Genomic DNA, 17,347 nt, shown 5'->3' on the forward strand with positions numbered 1-17,347 from the left:
TGGGCGCCAATACTTGTGGGGATTGATGAAAATAATCAAATCTTAACATTGGAATTGTCCACACTGACTAATGCGCCAATAAAAGCCTTGATTTATTCATAAATTCTGATAAATTTGTGTTTTTTTACATGTCTTTCCACTAATTCCAGTTATATAGTCAAGGATTTGTAGAGTGAAAACAGTGAAGTTGGTAAAACCACTATAGGACTTTTTTTTTCTTAGTCAGCTATCAATATCCGGTCACCAAATATTTGGATGTAAATAAACAAAAGTGATGGATACAAAAGAAAAGGAGGCAGAATGTTGCAGGAGGTTGTGTGCTTTATTAACTACTGATTAAACATAGAGGACGGCCTTCAGTCAGGACCCAAATAATCGGAAGAAACAAAACACACATAAAATGCTATCAGCCAGCCTTCATTTTAAAAGGAGGCTTAATTCATACAACTCTTTAGGAGAGGTTTGATCATGGAGGATGTGAGTGGCACAACTAACTCCTATTCATTAAACTCATTCAGATCTTAGTCATTACTGGGTTTAGTCCAGAGTTCTCAGAAGGAAACGGCGGCCTGGACAAAAACGGTACATTAAATTACGGTATCAAATCGTTGAAATGTACAAAACAGTGGGGGTCAGGTTGTCTGCTAGCGAGTCGTGTTTCCCCGCAGCGGGGTCTTGGAACGATCTGAAACAGTCTGTCATCTATAATAGGCGTGTTGTGTGAAACCAGTGTTAAACGTCACGTCATGAAGCTTATGTCACATCCACAGGAAGCACGGCAACGGCGCGTGAGCGGCAACAGACCTAACGAGAAGCACAGCACAATTCAAATACTGTTGAAGAGCAACAAGACGGCGAAAAGCTACAGATTGCACTAAGCCACGGCTGGGAAGGCGGGAAGACCGGTCAGCTTGCCCTGTGGATGGGTCTCGCCCACTCTGGAGGGACGATGGGCGGGCTTTGTCTCTTAGATGGCTTCCACGTAGTTGGCGGGCAGCATGCCGGTCTTGCCGGTGCGCTGCACGGTGCCGTACATCCAGCCCTCGTCGATGGACTGCACGTTGACGATGACGTCGCTGTCTTTGAACGACACCTCGTCGCTGTCGGCCGCCATGTAGTCGTACATGGCGCGCACGGTTTTCTGAAGGAAGCAAAGAGACGGAGGGGTTTGAGAAGAGTCTGATGTCGGGAGTTTTTTACGTTCAGAACCGAGGAAGATTTTTTTTAGATGACTGTCTTCGAGGGCCTACAACAGAAATCCTGTATATAGTTTGATTTAAAAGCTCACATGTAGGCATCAAAGGCCTGAATGTCTTCATATTTGACTTTTAGGAATAGATTCAAACTTTTTTCAGGGTGGACTGATTATATTATATTATATTATATTATATTCATCGTCAACGATTGGCAGTAGGAATTAGGGAACTAAATTTAAACTAGTACCAAAATGATTGATTTCAGCACTGGTTGATGATTTTTGAAATAACTGTCAACTAATTTAGTAATCGATTAATCGTTTGCAGATTCAAAAATTTGTCTTTTATTGGACAAATTAAGCAAAAACTGTTGAAAAATATATACATTTAGCAATTACAATAAAAAAAAAGGTTGTCTGTAAAATATGTTCAACCCAAAACTCAACTGGACTAAATTCACCCAGTTCAAATTACTGTCAACAAAGAAGTTTGCTCTTCTTAGTCAGTTAATCCAAAATATAGTCAACAGATCAGCCTTCCACTGTACTGATGCTAACTCAAGGATACATGTTGATGTTAGAAGTAAATTTTGATCTGATTAATCGTCAGAATAAACGATGGATTGATCGATACCTAGAATAATTTAAACATGTATTTAATTCTTATTCTTTAAAAATCACTGCAAATGTGTATTTTAATATCATTCCACCATGAAAAAGTCAAACAAATCCTTAAATGAACACAGCATTAATGCCCATGTGTTCATGTAAACATGTGAGCTGAACTTATTCCTCCTGAAGTGTCTCTGGTGTTTCCAGCGGACGGTGAAGCGTGAGGTGACTGTGTCCTACTGACCCCAGTGGTGGACGGGTGTGAGGGGACGGAGGAGACGGTGGTCTGCTGGGTGGCCACGGACGATGACCTCTGCTGCACCTCCACAGTCCTGGTCTGCTGGTAGCCTGCAGACATCCGACAAACGGCCAGGTAAGGGACATTCGCGGCACAAATAAAGCTCAGAACCGAAAAGGGCTAAAGTGTCTCATTTGATTGTGACCTGTGGAGCTGGCCATGAAGCCGTTGCTGTAGAGAGACAGATGGTGGTCGACGTCCTGCGACACCTCGGACTTCTCGTCGGCCATGCCGCTCAGGGCGCTGGTGGAGCGGGAGTGCTCCTTGCTGCGGCGCTGCGCTTGCACTGTCGGGTCGGAGCGAACCAGGTCAGAGTGGGAGAAACAAACAGGACGTTTGAAACACACGTTTAGACCAACAGCAAACTATTCACTACTGAACTTTTACATTAGTTTGTATTTATGTTTGCTTTACAAGGAAAGACTGACTTCAGGAAAATTTAGTAAGAGACACTTTAAATTACCGTATTTTTCGGACAATAAGCTGCTAAGTTTTTCCCACGCTTTGAACCAGGCGGCTTTTAGCCCAGTGCGGCTTTTCTGTGGATTTTTCTTCAACCACCAGGGGGCTCTTTAGCAGGAAGTGAATCATTGGAAATCAAAATTGGAAATCAAAGAATAAAGCGTTGATTTCCATTTAGAACAAGCAAATACTAGCAGCAGGCATGATATAGAAATGTTTTCAAACTAATAATTCCTTATCATGGAAACAACACGAAGAAGTTCATATGATGCAGCTTTTAAATTGAAGGCTGTCGATCTGGCAGGACAGGAGGGAAATAGAGCCGCTGCACGTAAACTCGGCGTGAACGAAACCATGGTTCGGTGTTGGAGACGCAGGGTTGGGTCCTGAATAGCAGATTTATTAAAAACGAAGCTCTCTGCTGCGTCCTTAATAAATCTGCTGGATTTAAATCTGCTTAATAAAGCAGATTTATCTGCAGCCCTCTACTGCGTCTTTGTGATAAACCGAGAGCAGCGGAGATATCAGCGGCTTATAGCCCAGTGTGGCTTATATATGAACGTTTACAGTTTTTTAAAAAACAAACAAAAAAAACAACCTTTGTAGATGCGGCTTACAGTGAGGTGCGCTCTATAGTCCGGAACATACGGTAGATATTTTTTAGGGTTCCTATTTTTATTAGTTTTACTTTTCCACTTTTCTAGACTTAGCTATTTAGAGATGATTTTTTTTTTTGTATTTCATTAAGAAATATAAAATAAAAAAGTTGACTATATATTTGATGTTCCTAAAAGTGGGGATGCTTTTATGGAACATTGAAAAAATAGAAAACAAACAAAAGAGCAAATCAATAAAAAAAGGAAAGGAAGGTTGCAAAGAAGGAGAGAAAAAAAGCAAAGACAAAAGAGGAAAGAATGAAAAATAAAAAGTGATCAAAGGAAAGACATAAAATAGAAGGAAAATTAAAGGGCACAGAATAGAAGATATGAAGGACAAGAGGAGAAAAATAAAAAGGACAAACACCAAGCAGACATCAAGAAAGGAAGGACACAGTGAAGGAAATTGGTAAGGAGGGAGGAAAAAATGGAGAGGAAGAAAAAACAGAAATAGAAAAGGTAAGACACAAGGAAGAAGCGAAAGTAAACGAGGGCACAAAGCAAAAAAAAAAACTAGAAATGAAGGAAGGTTTGAGAGCAGGAAGAGAGAAACAATGAAGTATACAAGAAAAAAAGAAAGGAAGAAATAAAAACAAAAGGGGTAAGGAAAGGCAACATGGAAAAAAATAAAAAAAATTCACACTCTTCTTTTTGCATATCTGGAAAATCACTGATACAAATCAATTTCATACTTTGTATTGTTTTATTCCTGTTTTTTTTTTCTTGTTTACTAAATTAAACCTTCGTCTTTTATCGATGAACCAGTTTAAAAAGTTTTCCTCTCTGGATGCGAACCTCACCTGACATCATGTGCAGACTCCTGGACTGGATGTTGTCCTCTGCTGGGTCGTAGTCGAACACGGAGCCGGGGTTGGTGCGCCACACCCGCAGATCTACACACACACACACACCCACACACACACACACATACAACTATTAGAGCCAACACAGAACTGACAGGAAGTGGTTCTATTTCTGCTCACTAGTTTGTCACAAAGAGGGTAAAAAAAAAAAAAAAAAAAAAAAAAAAAAACTGCTTATTTGACACCAAGAATAGAAGTTAATCCATTTTCACAAAGCAAATAGAAACTGCTCAGTAAACCTAGGGACCTAGAGACAATCCAAAAGTTTACGTTAGCTTATTAGCTTTAAATATTTACTGCTGACGTCTAAATCATCTCCATCCTGGTGTTGAGCTGCCCGTACCGGTGATTGTCTCCTGGTCGTGCTCCATGGCGCGTCTCCTCTCCATCTCCACCACGCGCCGCTGGATGCCACGGTAACTGATGTCGCTGAAGTCCTGCATGTTCTTCTTGACGCGCTCCGTCACGGGGTCAGAGGTCGTGGGGGTGAAGCTGCCTTTGCTCTTCTCAAAGTCCTCGTGGTATTTTACCTGCAGGAGTCAAATCAAAGTTATTTGCGACTGAAGCGTTTTGTTTTATGGTCCTAAAGCTTCAAACCTAAATTTATTCTATGATTTTATTATTTTTTTTTGGTAGTAGACCAACACAAAGTCGTTAATAATCATAAAGTGGAAGGAAAAGTACGGTGGCCGACAGGTGCAAATGCGCAGCAAAAGAGAAAACATGCAAACAAACAAAAAACACGCGCATAAATTAAATGCGGCAAGCAAAAAGCGAATAAAATGCAGCAAACAAAAAGAGAGACGCAAACAAAAAAGAAGACACCCCCGAATGAAATGCAGCAAATAAAAAGAGAGACGCAAACAAAAAAGAAGACACCCCCGAATAAAATGCAGCAAACAAAAAGAGAGACGCAAACAAAAAAGAAGACACCCCCGAATGAAATGCAGCAAACAAAAAGTGTTGAAAACGGAAGTGCTCCAGACCACTAGGGGGAGTCAAAGAAAATAGTATTCATTTCTATGGGACCAGATGCAAGATTCAGAGAAAGAAATTTGAAAGAAAGTAATGGTACGTATTACTATATTTCTTTTCAGATACGCCGTCTTTTATAATATTATAGAATAACAGAATAATTTATGGGTAGCGTGATAGACTTTGTGTCAGTCATACCGTTCTGGGCTCGGTCTCGACTCTTTGACTCCCCCTAGTGGTCTGGAGCACTTCCGTTTTCAACACTTTTTGTTTGCTGCATTTCATTCGGGGGTGTCTTCTTTTTTGTTTGCGTCTCTCTTTTTGTTTGCTGCATTTTATTCGCTTTTTGCTTGCCGCATTTAATTTGTGCGCGTGTTTTTTGTTTGTTTGCATGTTTTCTCTTTTGCTGCGCATTTGCACCTGTCGGCCACCGTAGAAAAGGATTTACTTTATTTACAAATAAAAATCTGAAAGGTCACTCCAGATGAGACCAGTGTTAAACGCTTTGCGTGGTGGGAAAACTAAAACTGCGCATTACCTTGAACACACCACACCCACAAGGTCAGAGATGGTGGCGGCAGCATCATGCTGTAAAGCCCCAGCATGAGCTGTACTGGAATAGTTTAAACTGGTTCTATTTCATCCCTACTGACCGCCAGAAGACGGAGCTGAAAGCACTGACTGTTCCCTTCGCGCATGTAGCGGTAGCGGTGTATCGCCCTCCTAGCGCCGCGACGGATCTTCGTTACATATAACCACTGTGTTTGTACACATGTTGAAGCTTAACTAACGGCGTTAGCCTTTCTGAGTCAGACGTTTCGGTTTAATTGGTGACGGCAGCGTCTCTCCCCCTCTCCCAATTTCAGCCGATCTTGTGATCGTAGTTTTATGTTGGGCTCACCTGACTCTTGTTTGCTGCTTTAATTGGTGATGGCAGGGTTTTCGCCCCCTCTCCCAATTTTAGCAAGCCTCCTGCTCGGAGTTCTGGGTTGGGATACGTGTTGCCCCTCCATGTTTCTTTAATTGGTGATGGCAGGGTTTTCGCCCCCTCTCCCAGTTTTGTTTTTTCGTCCTTTATTCTGGGCATAGCTGAGGGTGTCAGCCCCTTTGTTGCTATTTTATTGATTGGTGACGGTAGCGTTCTCCGCCCCCTCTCCCAATCGTAGTCTGCTCTGTCTGCCTGTGGTGGGGCTCGTTTCAGTTTTGGACATGAATAGCTCCCACTGTAGTGCGGATTGCAGGGCTGTGCTTCAGGCAGATGATGGTCACGACCTGTGCCCTGCCTGCCTCGGGTATGATCACCTGGTTGAGGCCCTGTCAGACAATCCTTGCATGAACTGCAGCTACATGCCCCATGCAGTGAAAGTGGCTCGACTGGCCCAGTTACACCCCGAGTGTGGAAATGACCTTCCACCTTCTGGGCAGGTGGCCACTCCTAGGCGCTCTAAACGCAGGACTGAGGCCACAACCATTGTGGCTCCTCCTAAGAAGAGGCGAGCTAAGTCTGATCAGGGTCTTTCCACAAGGGTTGAGCGATTGTCTGCTGAGTTGGTGGAGATGAAATCCCTTCTTCAGGCACCTCAGGTGGATGCTCCCATGACTGTATTCTCTTCCCCACCTATGCCAGAGTTAGCTGTGGAGGACGATGTGCCGTCTTTGGCTGCCTCTGCCTCTCACTTTGGGTATGAGGAGGAGGAGGCACAGACGTCTCGCGCTTCGGAGACTGACTCACACTCTTCGTCTGTCTTCATGCCCTGAGTCCATGGGGGTGGTAGTGTGTCGCAGAGAAGTGGTCACGACAGATGCCAGCTCCATGGGATGGGGTGCTGCATGGCCACACAGGGTGGTTCAGGGCCGCTGGTGTCCACTGGATCGCTCCAAGCATATAAATGTGCTGGAGTTGCATACTGTACATTTGGCTCTCAGGCAGTTTTTGCCCCACCTGGAGGGGAGATTTGTCCTGATTTGGTCAGACAACACCTCTGTTGTCTACCACATCAGCCACCAAGTCATGCTATATAGCCTCTGATTGATCATCCGATATGTCACAGGTGTGACTCTGTTGGTATTATTGCTCAAACGGCGCATGCGCGAAGGGAACATTCAGTGCTTTCAGCATCGCCCTCTAGCGATCAGTAGGGATTCATAGAACCGTAGTTACATACATAACTTTCAATTTATTTGGTGAAAACGGCCCAGTCAAAGACCAAACTGGAAATCTGTAGCAGAACTAGAACACTGATATCCCATCCAGTCTGCTGGAGCTTGTGTAAGAAGATAAAGAAATATTCAGATTAACTTACTCTTAAATCTAATCAGTTAAAAAAAAAATTAAATTATATTCTGAAAACACCAAAAAAATATTAACGTTCAGATCAAATATAACGTTCAGCTCTTACTTTCTGTTCAGGGTCTGGTTTCCTGTTAGCACTAATCTATTCTGTGTGCATTTATTCATGAGAATGAAGTAAATATCTGGGACTAATCAGTCAGTCGGCTCCATCACCGAACAGCTAATTCTACTCTAAATCTACTAAATAAAAAATACGGAGAACAAATACAAAGATCTTACTCCGGAGATGATGCGCTGCGTCTCCCTGACGCGCCTCATCTCGGGCGTGTCCAGAACGAAGGCGGCCTTGCCCTGCACCTGCCGGCGGAAGCTGTCCGAGTACAGCACCTGGAGGAGGACGAGCACAGCGGGCGAAGGTCAGGAATCCTGACTCCGTGAACGCATCGCGAGCAAACACACAAAAGTCAGAGGATTACTGACTTCAAGAAATCAGACAAATGAATTAGCGAGGGAAATTTCTCTTTTCTTTTTTATTATTATTATTAGGAGATGAAGAGTTAGAAAAAAAAAACAGAGTTATGCTTCAATCTTCGGAGCAGGGACATAAAAAAAGATGAAACAGAGCAGTCTGGAGGACAAAAGAGGTTATGGATTAAACGTATTCGGAGAAAAGTGCAGTCGGGATAATTAATGAGATTAACTAAAGCAAAAAGGGGAAGTCGGCTCGGTTAGGAAAAGGTTAAAGGGTTTTCTCAGAGAGGGGTTCTGGAAGGTACCGAGCTAATGTTTTCCTGGTTCCTTTTGACCCGCTCCATCTCAGGAGTAAAGACCACAGGCGTTCCCTTGGCAGAACTGTCCTTATACAACACCTACAGGACAAGAAGCACATCAGAAAACTCTTAACATCCACCGGAGCTCACAGATTTGGTCTCTTCGAACTCGTTACGAGAGAGAAAACAAGAATGCTTCTGAGGAGGATGTCTGCTGTGGGAATAATAATAATAATAATAAAAAAAACAGACAATCAATAAGATTTTAGATTCCCATTTTGCTGGAATGTTAAAAGTAGTTCATGGAGTAAAAAGCTTAGCTGCAGGTTAGAAAATATTGTATTAAAAAAGGCCAAAGAGGCAGGAAGGATGTAGAAGATTAAAGGATAAAAAACAGCGGTGTCAAACTCAGTTTGGTTTTGGGCCAAATCAAGATCATGAGTGCTCTTAAAGGGCCGGTTGTGACAGACTGTATTGATAAAACCTGATCACAAACTGTTCAAATATCAATGAATTCTTAAAATTAAGTAATGTTATTGAACATCTTTTCAGTCCCTCCAGGATTTCACAATTCTTTTTGTGATTTAAAAAAAATAAAACAGTGTTTGTGGCACTAGTATGGAAATATTTGTGCCAGTAAATATTTGACAGTAAATGTGACTTTTTATTACTGTATGGACTATAATGTGACTAAAATATAGATCATAGACTATAATCTGATATCAATTAAGGCTGAGGCAGCTGCTTAGTACAAGTAAGAAGGTTTTTGTCAATGTTTGAGAAAAATCTCTGATAAACTTCCAATTTTAATTTTAAAAAAGTGCTGGGATTTGTTGATTTTGCGTGAATTTCCACGAGAATTCTCAAACAACTGGAGGGATTGATTTATATAATTTGGCAGTAAACGGATAAAAACTGCACTGATTTGATTGACAACATAATATTTAAGCACACTTGTTATTTAGTCTAGAATCCATAGGGCCATATAAAAAGTTATGGCCCACAGGCCTCGAGTTTAACACACGTGATACAAAGGAACAGGAGAGAGAAAGATGGAAATCACAGCAAAATGAGGTAATTTAGGAGCTCAAGAATCTGCAGACTGAGCCTTAAATAAAGATGGATGCAATGAGGTGGAGGGGAAAGGAGTCATGATGGAAACTACTGTCTACGCTCAAAAGGTTAGGAGCACACGGGGGGTCGGCTTCGGTCCACTACCGAGCTGATGTGCCTCTGGGTTTCTCTGACCCGCTTCACCTCGGGCAGGTCCGGTATGGCCGTGCCTCGACCCACAGAGTCCTTGTATTTTATCTGGCAGACAAATATTGAAGGATTGTATGCAGGGACAGAAGAAAAACACAAAAAAAACCGACAAAAAAATAACAACACACCCACAGAAGATCAACAACGGACAATGAAGCAGAGACGGACAAACAGACACAGCAAAAATAAAAAAAGAATAGTAATGATAAGAAGAATGTTGCAAATATCTGTTCCTGAGAAACGAAGGAAGCATTTCGTGTTAGAGGAATGGTTTAGCGCATTCCAGGTGTTTCCGTGTTACAGTCACAGTCAGAAGTGTCCATACACTATTCGTTGACACGAAAGCCATACCAATCCATACCTTTTCATTAAAAGCATCAATTAATTAAAAAAATAAAACCTGGGGAATTAAATGGTACAACTGTGTACAACTTTGGCGATTTTTCAAAACAAGAACTAGAGGATAAAGTTGGAGTTTATTGTAGATTTTTCTCTTAATCACTGGCTAAAATGACACAGGCTCAAAAGTATACAGATCTGGTTAGTAACTAGTTAAGAATTACTCAGTTTTATTTATTTCAGTAACGTTTTGGGAAAAATGTACTTTCAGAAGTAGCTGTAATCCTTTGTACTTGTTACTTTTACTTTGGTAATAAATTTGTACACATTTTTTCTTTTTCATTTTGGTTTCTAAAATACCAGATGTTAACTTTTATACATTTTAATCTGTCTGATGGCATCATTTTCAAGTATTAAATTTGACCAGACTCTTACTAGAGTAACTTCTTGGACGGCTACTTTTGACTTTTACTTGAATACAATTTTTGGGTACTTTATCCACTTCTGATATCTGGCTAAATATTTTTAAGCAAGTTTCTGAAATAATTGGATATTTGTCCACTAAGCGAATTAGAAATATCAGATTTCATGTTAAACTGTCTAGCTGCATCCTAGCACAGACCTTGTTTTAAGTGTAAGGGAATTTTAGCCTCATTTATCCATTTCAAAGATGTTTCAATGTGAGTTTTGGGGTCATTGTTGTCATGGAAACTCTTGTGTCCAAGTTTGAAGCGTCTAGCTGTTGACTTAAGGTTAAACTGAGGAATTTATCGGTTTTTAAACAACAATCACTTTGGATGTAGGTTGGACAATCATCTGAATCTGTTCAAAAGACTCAAATGCAGGATTTAAACTGCAGCAGTCACAGGACATCCATGATTAGTTTATGTAAACTTGCGGGTGTCATAGGGTTTGATGAGTCGGTTCTCGATGTCTAGATGACCAGAGGAGATTCAGGAGGAGAGTTGTTGCTGGTAAGGTGTTCGGGGGGACGAGGGGATGAAGAGTGAGGCAGGCGGGCAGACGGATGAAGGGAAGCTAGCGGGTCGGGTTCTGTAAGGTACCGTGCTAATGTTCTGCTGATTGCGTTTCACTCTCTCCATCTCCGGCGTCTCCGGAACAGACGTGCCCTGTCCCACTCCTTCTTTGTAACGATGCTTTGAACGACACAGCACAGGAACAGTCACACACGGCGGCGACGCAACCCGGCGGGAGGTTAGTGTTCAGATCGGGAGGAGAGGAAGAACATCAAAAACCAGACGAAAAAATAACGGGGAGGAGGAAAAATGTTTTGTTTTTTTTACATTGTTTGAAATCATTTCTGGTAGGAAAAGAAGGAATGATGTATGAAAAATAGTTAGGATGGAGGAGGAAAAATCAACTCTAGAAAGTAAAAATGATTTTTTTTTTGTGAGGGATGACAATCAGGAGGAGGGTCACTGCAGTGGTTTTCCTCTACCAGACTGATATTCTTCTGGGTTTCTCGAGCCCGCTTCACCTCGGGCAGGTCTGGTATGGTTGTGCCTTGACCCACAGACTCCTTGTACTGTATCTGCCCATTGCAAACGTCACAAAGGTACATCGTGAGATAGCATCTTACATCCGTCCACACTCATTCTTGTTCAAACACAATAACTGTGGATAACGAAAAACGGTTAAGTCGCTGACTTTCCACCTGACGTTAATGTATTTAGTAGGAACGCCACCAAAGTTCCTGCAGGTGATGAAAATGTTAATTCATGGGTACAAATTATGTTATAGTCGAGTCCCTGCCACAAAGTCTAAGTGACAGCCACATTTATCGGCACTTCTGGTAAAAATGTGTTGTTTCTAAATGAACTTGTATTTTTTTGCATTATTTGAGGTGTAAAAGCTCTGCATCTTTATCATTATTTTCACAGTTTCTCATTTTCTGCAAATAAATAAAACATTTTTGCTTGGAATTTTGGAGACATGTTGTCAGTAGTTCACAGAATAAAAGAACAAAATTAATTTTACTCAAACATACACCTATAAAGAGTAAAATCAGAGAAACTGATCATTTTAAGTGCTCTCTTTAATTTGTTCCAGAGCTCTATGTTAATGGATTTATACCCCACCTTGATCAACTTAAATTAAAAACTATATAATAAAAACATGCTTCAGTTACATTTATGTTAAAGATATTATTAAATGTACCCCAATATCTCTAGGGTACATTTAACATTTTAGGTAAAAACAAACCTTTTCTGAATATATTTATCACACAGTATAGACTGTAAATGAAAGTTAGATTTAAGAAAAAATTGTTGAGAGATTAAAGCACTGCAGCAATAAAATAAACACTTAAATCCTTTTTCTTTTCTTTTTTTACCAGGGTTACCAGTAAATGTGGCAGGCGCTGTACATCCTTGTTAAAATAAATAAGGAACCCGACATAATTCAAAGCAATTTGCCAAGTTCCTCAGCGATTACCCCAGAAACCTTCCACAGAATGGCCAAAACCATGCCAGTAAAAATTATAGGTTGGTACAACTAGAAGAAAAAAGTGTGGCTATCAGTCTAGTCAAACTTATGGCCATGTAGTGGAAGAAAACCGCTATGCTAGACTTTTTATCAGATTATCTCATTAGCTTCATCCTCAGATTAGGACAAAACAAACAAATCTACAAAGAGAACCGGTGGAAATTAGCTTCAAATGAAAAGCTGTACTGGAAATGTTCATGGGAAGATATTAAATATGAAGTCAGTTCAAGTTTTATTCCCAGCTGCTCGACAATGAGGGAGCAAGGATGGAGAACCGAGGCCGGGGAGGGGACAGAGGGGGGGCGGGGTCACTCGTTGGAGTACCGTGCTAATGTTGCGCTGGTTACGTTTTACTCGCTCCATCTCAGGGGTTTCAGGCAGAGCCGTCCCTCCGCCCACGTCTTCTTTGTAGTGAATCTTTGTGTGGATGTGGGACGAGAAGCATGAACCAGAAGTTAGCCTGATCTTCCATCTGACTCTAAATTATCTCTGATTTAAGCAAAAAGAAAAAAAAACAAAACATTGACAGCACACGCCAACATACAAAAAACCCCCAAAACAAAACAGAAAAGCAAATTCAAAGCACACAATAAAACGCAAAGATCCCAAATGGAAACACACAAGCTCTGCACTAGCAGCTTTAAACGTTAGTCTACAGGAGTGTTTTAGTTGCTGTATCTTAACAAAGAATTGCTTAATTACTTGTTCCAAAGAGATGGGAGGTCATGTCAGAGTTTGTTAAAATGAGGAAAGACAAACCCAAAAAAGATTAAAGATGTAAAAGTAGGTTATCAAAAACGGTAAGAAAACCCCCCAAAAAACTATCACAGAATAAATACCAAGCTGAAATTCTTTGTATTTTCTTTAACACGGAGCATTTCTGGAGTGTCCTTAACAGTAGACACTTTGCCCTTTGTGTTTTTTAGGTCAATCTGGTATTGAAGCTATAAGAAGAAGGGAAAACGGTGTGGTTAAAATGTTTCACAGTAGCAAAAAGTAGAAAATAACACTGTTTCTATCAGACCGATTAACAAAGTGAAAAACACGCAAGAGGACTTGGAGAAACAAAAGCATAAAAGGGTCTAAAATATCTTCACATCTCTTTACAAACCCAAGGCGGTATCACTGGGTATAAAAGTGACTTTGTCGTGATGAGCGGACGGAGGGCGTCCTTTCCAACTTACAGTGCTGAAGTTCCTCTGGTTCTCACGGACTCTCTGCATCTCTGGAGTGTCCAGGACCGGCACGTAGTGAGACATCGTCTTCTCAGCTTCCTCTTTGTATTTTTTCTGTTTCGACAACATGAGCAGATTGAAAGGCACGCCGGAGGGCGACGCAGGTCAGTTTCGGCGGCAGCGTACCTGGCTGACGATGTTCCTCATCTGCTGAGCGTGGATGATGTCCGGCGTGTCGATGACGGTGGTGTAGCTGGCTCGGTCCATCTCGGCGATCTGCTTGTACTTGGTCTGCAGAACAGAAGCTTTTAAAGAGGACTGAGAACGCCAGATTTCGGCGTGCACGTCTTGGATCAAGTGTTTTACAAAAGTATTGGTGTCTGTTGAACTATTACAGGTTTTGTCACAGTAACGCTCTAACCTGTAATGTATTTTCTTTTAATCAGACTAACAAACGTTGTATCAGAAGGGCATAACTGTGAAGTGGAAGGAAAATGAAAAGGGTTTTGAACAATAATTTGAAGGGAGTAAAGGAGGAATTTGTATTTTTTTACCCGTTCTTCTTTGCAAAATAGCTCGAGCTCAATCAGCTGGGACGGAGAACGACTCACGTTTTGCCCCAGATCCTCAACTGGATTCAAGTGTGGACTTTGTTCAGGTCATTGTAGCAACTTGAATCTTCTTCAACTAAAAGAGCTCCGCTTGAGATCCTACTGTGTAGACATACTGGAAGGTGAACATCTGCCTCAGTCTCAAGTCTTTTAATTGTTCAACAGTTAAGAGACAATTAATCGTCATAATTTTACATTTAATGTCTAATGTTGGACGTCGTCTAACAATGTAAGGACTGCCAGTTGCCCTGCTTTTAGCTCAGTCTGTCTTCTCAACAACTCTCACCATCCTCACTGACTTTGCTAAAGAGCGGTGAACCCACAGCCTTATGCTGCCACTACCGTGTGTTAAGATAGGGGTGAAGTGAGCAAGCAGAAAATCATCAGAATGAACAGTAATAAAGACTTGAAGACATCCGTCTATGTGAAATAATGTGTACAATGTGTTGACTTGAGCAATTAAAATATTTTTTTTCAAAAAAATTAAAATGTATTTGTAAATAAATTATCAATCTTAGTTTATAGTTCATGTTTATAATTAATTGTGAATTCTAATTCTAAGTAATGTTTGCATATTTAATTAATAAATTATAATCTTTGTTTATAATCACCTGGTTAATAAACACAGCTGATTGGTTTCGCTTGTTTTAATGTGCAAATATGAGAGTAAGCAAGGCTGCAAACACATGCACTCCAAATTCCTTCAGATTCACTTTTGGAAAAGAAGCGTGTCATTTCTCTTCCATCTCACAATTACGCATTAGTTTGTGTTATTTATTTAATTTTTTTTTTTTACGACAAACTCTCAATCAAATATACTGAATCGTGTCACTGTAATGTGACACCCTGACACGTTCAGCAGATGTTACTTAGAACAGACCTGGCTGAGGATTTCAGTGGCGTTCCTGGCTCGCATGAAGTCCGGCGTGTCGGTAGCCAAAGCCAACATTCCTTTGCCCTTGATCTCCTGCTCCAGCGCCTTCTTGTACTCCCTCTGTAAATACAAACAGCAGCTTTCTTATTCACCAAAGAGATATATTGAAAACTAATTACGCTTTCATACTGAGGAAGGCCGCAAAACGCCTAGGGGTACGGGGAACAGAGGAGGTTAGCAGGAATTAGCTACGGGATTTAGGGAAAACATAGGATGGAGGAAGGTGTGGCGCTCCAATAAAGCTGCTAAGTGAAAAAAGAGTTAAGATAGTCAAGAGGATGTTAAAGCATAATTAGTTCTTTGATGAGATCATTTCAAATACGACCAAAACGAATTTCTAAAAATGTGTTCAACCACACAAAAAAGAACACTTTACATGTTTATTTTCTTAAAGAAAGTTAGAACAGATGTGACAAATTTTTTAGCACATTCAAGTTTCTTTATACAAAGTGATATAAAGTAAGATGCAAAAATACAGGGGGAAACAAGATTTGAGGAAAATTCTTTCAAACTAAGGAGCAATGGAACATTAGTCTTGTCAAAAAGCAGGAAGTGAGGCGATGCAGCTTAGGTGAGAGCGGGAGGGGAGGGGGGGGGGAGGGGGTGTTAGGGGAAGTCAGAGGAGAGCGTGACGCCACCGTCATCACCTCTCGGTCAGTCGTACCTCACACAGGATCTGAGTGGCATTCTTTGCCCTCAAAAGCTCCGGAGTTTCCTCCAGTACAGTTAGCCCTTTACCCTTCACTCCCTCCTCTAGATCCTTCCTGTACTCTTTCTACGCCATGGAAGAAAGACAAGAGAGACTGCAGAGACGGCCACACAGGCAGGCAAGGCCGAGGCATACAGACAATCAAGGCTCAAAGTCACCAAAATCTCAACAACAACAACAACTAAAAGAAAAAACCACAGTTGCTTTAATATTATTACAGAGAGAAACACTGTCAGTGGAGATGTTGTTGACTTTGGCAAGAATCCTGGAAATAGACCAGATGAAACACATTTTACAGGATAAAACGTAGGGCTGAGCGATAAATTCATTTTAAACAATTCATTTTTGAAGATTTAATTTCTGGAAAAACCTGGATTTCATTTTTTTTTTCTTTTGCCAATGTAAAAAAAAAATAGTTCAAAGTGATATCATCGTCTTGTTTACAGCTTATATTTGTTTGGACTTTGAATTTGAGTCAACTCCATGACCAAATGTAGCAGTCAGGCTAAGATGTCCTTAATGTTTTTTTATTTCAATAATAAAGCCATAACATGAAAATAATATGGTTGTAGGAATACAGGAATAAAGTCGTATGACAATAAAGTCAAAACAAGACAAGATATGAGAACTCCAGCCCAAAAAATAATATCCCAAGTTTATTATTAATTTCTTTTTCCTCATAATGTTAAGACACTTTCCTAGCAAAGTATTTATTCTGTTAATATTATGACCACATTATTGCAATTAAACAAAGAAATCTCATAGCCTGGCCCTAACGCTCGTCCACCTCACAGGAATGATAATTGAAATAAAAGATTGAAAAATATTTTTTTCAAGAAAGCGAGAGAAAAAAACATAACTTAAAATGAGATCTGGCATTGTGTGTATATATCAAATCTGTTATTTTGAAGCCATATCGCCCAGCCCTAATAAAACACGTAACATAGTTCGAAAACAGCATTTCACAGAAAACATCACTTCTTCAATAAAACTGTTACATGCACTCATACAGGATGCTGCTGCATAAAGACTGATGGCGAAATGAGGAGCTTTAGACGTCAGTGGATGCAGCACTAATTTCTCTGTACAGCATGCAGCGGGGTTGGAAGATGATGTTGGGTCAAACGAGCAAGCATCTTTAAAAAAAAAAGAAATAAAACCCCTGAAAAGGAAAAGTCAGAGGATAAAAGGTGTGAAAGTAGAGAGGGACTTCGGTTGTGGTACAGTCTTAGTATGATGAGGAAGAAGGGGGCAAATTAACAGGATAAACCATCCTTCTGTTACCTCGCTGGCTATTTTGGTGGCGTGTCTGACATGAATCATGGCAGGGGTGACCTCCAAGCCTGAGAGGTTCCTCCCCCTCATGAACTCCTCATAGTCCTTCTTATAGTCTTTCTATTGGCCATAAAGACACAGACAGACAGACAGACAGAGCTCAGACAAACACATGCAGGCAGAGCAGGGCAGAAGTGCAGGTACAGCATCGTCGTTTGCGAAGCGGTCGCCAAAACGGACATTTTTTAGCCTTTCTGGTCCGACGCTTGACAAAAATCTAAAGACAGTGACTTGGGAGCGACTGTTCATATATACCATATTTAATCACTGAAGCTCAACTAATACGTAGGCTAAATCCTCCCTGTTCACACCCTGTTGACTGTATGTGAACTGTGTGTTGCACAAAATAACA

At 40.8% G+C, this 17,347-nt stretch overlaps 2 protein-coding genes across 33 annotated transcripts in view; one reads left to right on the forward strand and one right to left on the reverse strand.

Moving 5' to 3' along the window:
• Positions 1-3,796, forward strand: part of tbc1d8 (TBC1 domain family member 8) — a 32,818-nt gene extending 29,022 nt beyond the window's left edge. The window contains exon 20 of the mRNA XM_028023116.1: positions 3,695-3,796. Coding sequence (XP_027878917.1) covers positions 3,695-3,781 — 87 coding nt within the window. The 3' untranslated portion in view covers positions 3,782-3,796. The remainder of the gene's footprint in view (positions 1-3,694) is intronic.
• The window catches only part of neb (nebulin), a 75,159-nt gene continuing 58,113 nt past the window's right edge, over positions 302-17,347 (reverse strand). For 19 of the 32 annotated variants that reach the window (XM_028023083.1, XM_028023111.1, XM_028023113.1 and 16 more), the window contains 17 exons: positions 16,945-17,055; positions 15,616-15,726; positions 14,898-15,011; positions 13,593-13,697; positions 13,416-13,520; positions 13,071-13,175; positions 12,556-12,648; positions 11,186-11,278; positions 10,791-10,883; positions 9,343-9,435; positions 8,131-8,223; positions 7,634-7,741; positions 4,430-4,616; positions 4,024-4,116; positions 2,251-2,391; positions 2,052-2,155; positions 968-1,141 (listed from right to left, as the gene is read on the reverse strand). In XM_028023083.1, coding sequence (XP_027878884.1) covers positions 968-1,141; positions 2,052-2,155; positions 2,251-2,391; positions 4,024-4,116; positions 4,430-4,616; positions 7,634-7,741; positions 8,131-8,223; positions 9,343-9,435; positions 10,791-10,883; positions 11,186-11,278; positions 12,556-12,648; positions 13,071-13,175; positions 13,416-13,520; positions 13,593-13,697; positions 14,898-15,011; positions 15,616-15,726; positions 16,945-17,055 — 1,923 coding nt within the window. Of the gene's footprint in view, positions 1,142-2,051; positions 2,156-2,250; positions 2,392-4,023; positions 4,117-4,429; positions 4,617-7,633; positions 7,742-8,130; positions 8,224-9,342; positions 9,436-10,790; positions 10,884-11,185; positions 11,279-12,555; positions 12,649-13,070; positions 13,176-13,415; positions 13,521-13,592; positions 13,698-14,897; positions 15,012-15,615; positions 15,727-16,944; positions 17,056-17,347 lie in introns of all 32 variants that reach the window. The other 13 variants (XM_028023095.1, XM_028023092.1, XM_028023081.1 and 10 more) reach the window with 12 other exon arrangements.

Source organism: Xiphophorus couchianus, chromosome 7, assembly GCF_001444195.1.
Source record: "Xiphophorus couchianus chromosome 7, X_couchianus-1.0, whole genome shotgun sequence".
NCBI classification, from domain to species: domain Eukaryota; kingdom Metazoa; phylum Chordata; class Actinopteri; order Cyprinodontiformes; family Poeciliidae; genus Xiphophorus; species Xiphophorus couchianus.